The 6,000-nt window shown below is 39.8% G+C and overlaps 1 protein-coding gene and 1 pseudogene across 1 annotated transcript in view; one reads left to right on the top strand and one right to left on the bottom strand.

The window, feature by feature from the left end:
* Positions 1 to 6,000, top strand: part of Cfap52 (cilia and flagella associated protein 52) — a 54,794-nt gene that overhangs the window by 25,228 nt on the left and 23,566 nt on the right. Inside the window, exon 7 of the mRNA XM_010614974.2 lies at positions 2,466 to 2,566. Coding sequence (XP_010613276.1) covers positions 2,466 to 2,566 — 101 coding nt within the window. The remainder of the gene's footprint in view (positions 1 to 2,465; positions 2,567 to 6,000) is intronic.
* On the bottom strand, positions 553 to 1,492 carry LOC104855920 (annotated as a pseudogene).

The raw sequence follows: 6,000 nt of genomic DNA, 5'->3' as shown, positions 1-6,000 counted from the left end.
GTGAGTTATACGATAGAAATGTGTCTGGCTTATGGATCTTGGACGTCTGAGCATGATAAGGGCATTTTGTGAGAGGGAGTGTGCTACCTAATCCCACAGGGGAAAACAGAAGAGCCAGAGAGTGCAAGAGCTTTTAAAAGAGTGAGAAAGGGCACATTCACATTTTATCACCATTGTTACAATTGTTTATAAAACACTGTATCTAAAAGCTTGAGAAGAGCACAAAGCAAAGAAAATTAAAGACACCTCACTAGACCCAATGTGGTTGTTATTTAGGAATGGATAAAACATGTTATAGAAATTCAGTTAGGTTAACACACAGAAAGCCAACATGCCACATCTACCTAAATAATTTTTTTTTGTAAAACAGCTTGAAAAGGCAAATCACATAAAATTTAGACAGCTTACCACAGAATAAATAAGTGTACTGAGACACTGAGTAATCCTAAATTTCACAATGGGCAGCTTCTAGCTAGTTTCTTGGAGCAGGATCTTGGTCACTCAAGGATCAGTGGACAAGAAATCAAGCTGAACTGGAGCCACCGAATTTTCTTAATAATGAGTGCTCCACACTGTTTTAATCACTTCAGTCTGCATCATAGGCACAGGCATAGCAATGGCGTTTCATGATCAGAATAAGGCTCTGAAACGGAAGCTTCCATCAGAGACAGTGGGGGAGGAACACATCCATCATCTTGTTCAATCTCCATGTGTTGACGAATTACCTCAGAAGGTTGCAGGTATAAGGATGGAATAGAAGAGATAGGAGTCCGAGGAACACCCACTGCCATTGTCCTGGTAGACACTGTGCTGGGACCTGGTAGTGATATGCGGTTGCTGATAAGTGGGATGGGCTTCCATCATAGGAGAACTAGATATGGAAATGTGGAAGGCCAGCTGGTGGGACAGAAGTCACCTCCGAAGTATGAAAATAAGTGTAAGTGTAATGATAACCGGTTGGAGTGGTTCAATAACGTTGTTCTAGCAGCTGGTGTTACAATAGAATGAGAGAGATCCCCGCTTGTTGTTTTCTTATTGCTGGACCAATGTACAGTTTCTTATTGTTACAGTTACGTTTTTCAGCTTCTTGTAAAATATTTTGTGTATCTTCTTGTGTTTCAAAAGTGACAAAACCATACCCTTTAGACACTCCAGCTCTTGTCATTTACAATCTTCACTTCTTTTACAGACTCATACTGGGAACATTTTTTCTTAAATCATTTTCATTTGTCATAAAGTCAATTCCTCCCATGAAGATGTGGTAGAGTATCACAGTTCCGTATCTTGGGGCACTCGTGTTACTCAGGTTTTTTTTGTTGTTGTTGTTGTGTTTGGGTACGAGGGATTGAACTTGGGACCTTGTGCTTTTGAGGCAGGCAGCAGAACCACTGAGCTAAATCCCTGGCCCTCTTGTGTTATTCAAAGGCACTGATGACACAGGATCAGGGGTTGGCGATTCTGTTTGTGTCTGATTTGATGTTTGTGCCTCCATCTCCCATAAATCTCTCTCTTCCCTCCCTATTCCAACTGCAGATATACTCCCTACTCAGCAGCAGTAGCAGAAACAGGACAGAGACCCCAGAGTTTTCCCAAATGTGTCAGCTAGGTGTTTTCCTCTGAAGCCATGAGTATATCTGCCAGTCAGATGAGAATGTTCAGAACCTGTGGATGTATACTAGCATACAAAGGGCTGATCAGACCTCAGCTACCTTCTGGGGGGAACAATGAGGAATAAAAAGAAAGAGCAGACAATTTTCAAGATACGGGGGAGGGGGATCAGGAGGAGACCTGCCTCTAGCAGGCAGACTTGAATCAAACTGCAGGGTTGGCCCACTCAAAAATTGTAAAAGTGCCCAAAGCTAACTATACTCAGATGTCACAATTTTCTCACAATACTTAATAAACTCTGTAATGGTAACAGTAAAAATAAATAAAACAGAACATGAGGTCAGGCTGACCCTGAACACTTGGGTTTAAGCCACTCTCCTACCTCAGCCCTGAGTAGTAGGGACCACAAGTGGATGCCACCACGCCTAGCTAAACTCTCTTTTTGCAACAAGCACACTTCTCTTCATAACCAACCCACTCCTTCGATAATACTGTGAACCCACCATTGAAGGCAAAGCCTCTGTGACCCAGTCACCCCTTCCCAGACACCACCTCCCAACTCCATTGCATGGAGGTTTGGGTTTCCCATGAAGAAACTTTGTAGAGTCACATTCAAACCCTAGCAGTCATATACAGTTTAAAATTAGAAATTCATACTGGGAGCCAGGCATGGTAGTGCATGTTTATAATCCTAGCACTTGGTTGCTGAGGCAGGAAGATTACCACAAGTTCAAGGCCAGCCTCAACAACATAGTGAGACCTTGTTTCAAAAATAATACGAAGAAAATTAAAATAAAAAATAAAAAAGAAGGATGAAATTATTTGACCTTTGTCAAAGCACTGCTTTCTTCTTCTAGGGAGTGTCGGCCATCAGATGCCTGAAGATGGGGGGTTTGTTGGTGGGCTCTGGAGCTGGATTGCTGGTCTTTTGTAAAAGCTCCAGCTACAAACCTGCCAAGTAAGTTCTGGGGCCCCAAAACATTGTGTAAGTAGAGACTCACTGGAGGGAGGTTCACTTAAAGCCAGCTACTAAATGATATTAGCAAAGTGGTATTTTGTCAGAGAATTTCATCTTGCTATTGAGTAACTGGAATCAGACTGATGTTTTTTTTTCCCCTATTGAAAGACTTGTGTTGATCAAAGAAATCCTCTAGGACTAGCTGGACACTCCCCTTAATCAATATATGTTTTTACTGCACTAACACATTGAAACATGACAAAGAAAATAGTGATGTTATAAATTTATTGCTAAAAGGGAAAAAAGATTCATTTACTGAGTACTTTCTAAATACCCATTGTGGGGTAAAAGAGACAGGAGAGACCACTGGGAAATGAGGACTTATTTCAGGTTTTAGGTGAACACAGGCTCAATGGACTAATGTCCAAAGGAAGAGCAGAGAGCAAAGGAAAGTTTCCAATTTTTATACATTTGGTCAAAGGAGGGTGGACTTTCTAGTGACATAGCAAAGAGTTTACAGAAACAGGACAAGGACAGGCAGTTTTGTAATTTAGCCTTGAAAGAAGACAGAGCCTTCTGAATAACAGAATGTTGTAAACGTTGTTTATAGGACATAGCTGCCAGTTTTATCTGTACCAGAACAAAGAGTTACAGCTACAGGGGAGGTGTGTGTGGGGGTCCAAGTGCAGGGAAACTGCCCAAGGCTTGAGAGGAAACTTTTTTTCTTTAAGTCCTGCTTCACACCAAATGCTTTGCTTCAATCAGCTCATTTAATCCTCACAATAAGGCATAAGTTGTAGGTTTTCTTTTGATAATACTAGGGACAGTTCATAGCACTGTGGATTCCATTTAATTATTTTACACTTCGGCTACTAACCAATAGGTTTCTGGAATGTTAATAAAATATTTTTTTTAATCAGGAATTTATTTACAAACCTATAATGAATAATAGGATCTATTTTTGGGTAACTTTAATAAAATGTGATAAATATTTTTTTCAAAAACATATCCCCCCCAAATTCTCAAAATTTCAAATTTCAAAATTGATTCATTCAATGAAATTTATTTTGCTTGAGTACTTGTTATGTGTAAGGCCTTGTGCTAGTAGGCAGAGTATTGGAAAACAAGTTTAATACTAATAGCCAATATTCAGTAGCTATATCTGTGGGCCAGATATATGCTATGTAGTTTTCATGGTTCATCTAATTAAAATAAATGTAAATAAGCTGAGTTGTGGGGCACACACCTGTAATCCCAGCACTTGGGAGGCTGAGGCAGGAGGATTGCTGTGAGTTTGAGGCCAGCCTGGACTACATAGTGAGTTCAAGGTCAGCTTGAACCACAATGTAAGACCCTGACTCAAAAATAGAAAACTAAATAAATAATGTAAGCAAAACTTTATACATTGTCATTAGCAAGCATGTGTCCAGCACCTCCTCCACCCAAACCATTGTGCTAGGTACTATTTTTAAAATGAAGAAAAATAAGATAAGGCCTTTATCCTCCCAGACCTTACAGTCCAGTTTGGGCATAAGGTCTATACGTATGGAAAAAGTCACCACAAGATGAGAGAGCATCTAAGCACAAACTTCACATCCCAGGTAAAATAAAATATATCATGGATGTATAGGAAAAGTCAGAGAAGGAATGATCAGGATGGAGAGATCAGGAAAATCATTTCACAAAGGAGCAAAGGCTAAACTTGAACTTAGCTTCAAGTTTAGTTTTTTGAGACAGGGTCTCACTATGTAGTTGAGACTGCCCTGGAACTCACTGTGCAGCCCAGGCTGGTCTTCAACTCATAGCAATCCTCCTGCCTCAGCTTCCCGAGTGCTGGGCTTACAGGCATGTGCCACCACTCCTGGCTTAGCACAAAATTATTTTCTTCTCAATGTCATGGATTAAATTCATTCTTAGCAACATCAGCATGATTTATTTTTTCTGTTTTTGAGAAATTTCAACTTTTCACTTAAAGAAATCTCTTTGACTTTTCTTTGGCGTATCTAAATTGCCAGCATCACTCTTCTTGCACTTTGGGGACTATGGATAAGAAAAGTACCCAAGCTACTGAATATTGGCTGTTTATATTAAACTTGTATTCCAATACACTGCCTACTAGCACAAGGCCTTACACATAGCAAGTACTCAAGCAAAATAAATTTCATTGAATGAATCAATTTTCAAATTTTAAATTTTGAACACAAGCACTGCAGTACCAAGACTATTGATCTGATAATCAAGAAAGCTACAGTCAGAACAAGAAGGCACAAGATTTTATCACACTACTCAGAATGATATACGGTTTAAAACTTCCAAATTATATTTTTCTAGAATTTTGCATTTAATATTTTCAGGCTGCTGTTTTTTAAGTGAAACCAAGAAAAGCAAAATCACAGAGAAGAGGGAACTACTGTAATAGGGTGATAAGTGCAATGCAGATAAAGCAGGATATAGAGCGAGGGGAATTGGGGATTGAAGAGGGCAGGGGACAGGCTACAATTTTAAATTCAGTGGTCAAAACAGGTTTTAATAAGAATATTTTTGGACCAGTTTTGTGTTGTATGAAGGAGAATGAGGGAGAAAATGTTAATAGATTCTGGATATGTGGTGAACATAGTAAGTTAATTTAACCTCCTAAATTTTTAGCCCTTCATTTTGATATGCAAATATTCCCATTTTGATGAAGATAGTTAGACTCAGAGCAATTTTTCAAGTTTTATGCTGTTTCTCAAATTGCCTGATGACAGTGAAGACTCAAAGTGGAAGTAATCATTTCTTCCCTTTTTTAGGTTAGGAGAGCTTTTACTGGAAGTAAGAAGGAGAATAGCTTCTGGATTTCCAAGAGGGGTCCCCAAAGTGTCGCCACCAGGCCCCTTGATCCAGAGCTAACTATAGATAAGCAGAGCGTGGGAGTTGTTCAGCTGTTTTAGTGACCACATATTACAGGTGGCTCTGTGGATTTAAAACAACCATTTGGAATTCAGGCTGTCTCACCCATTTCTTCAACATGTAGGGTTTAAAAGGAACTGGGATCTTAAAGGGAAAAAATGGTTCTTTTGCATTTTAAGTTTCTCAGAGCTCAGAACTTAGTAAGGAGTGGGTAGCATCCCACGTTGCCTGAGGAAGTTCATTCTTGGTCTAGAGTCCTAGTTCACTGTCTGTTCTTATTTTAATTTTTATCAATGTGGCTGATCACCCAGCTCTGTCTCAGGCTCTCCCCCTGCCTCACTTATAAACTAAACAAATAAACTATTTTCTACATTTCTCCCTCTGAAGAAGTAACCCTAATTGCCGTTAGGGAAGAAGGGGCAAAGACCAAATCTGGCTGCTTCAACCTGAGGAGGGTCAGTGTAGGGGGGGAGTGGAATCGAGATGTTCTCCAGACAGCTAGTCTGAGCGGCCTTTCATAGAAGTTATATTGGGATTCAGCAGTT

This window comes from Fukomys damarensis, unplaced genomic scaffold (assembly GCF_012274545.1).
Source record: "Fukomys damarensis isolate Sample0158 unplaced genomic scaffold, DMR_v1.0_HiC HiC_scaffold_13, whole genome shotgun sequence".
NCBI lineage: Eukaryota > Metazoa > Chordata > Mammalia > Rodentia > Bathyergidae > Fukomys > Fukomys damarensis.
Note: the sequence above shows the minus strand (reverse complement) of the source record. Positions and strands in the feature narration are given on the sequence as shown.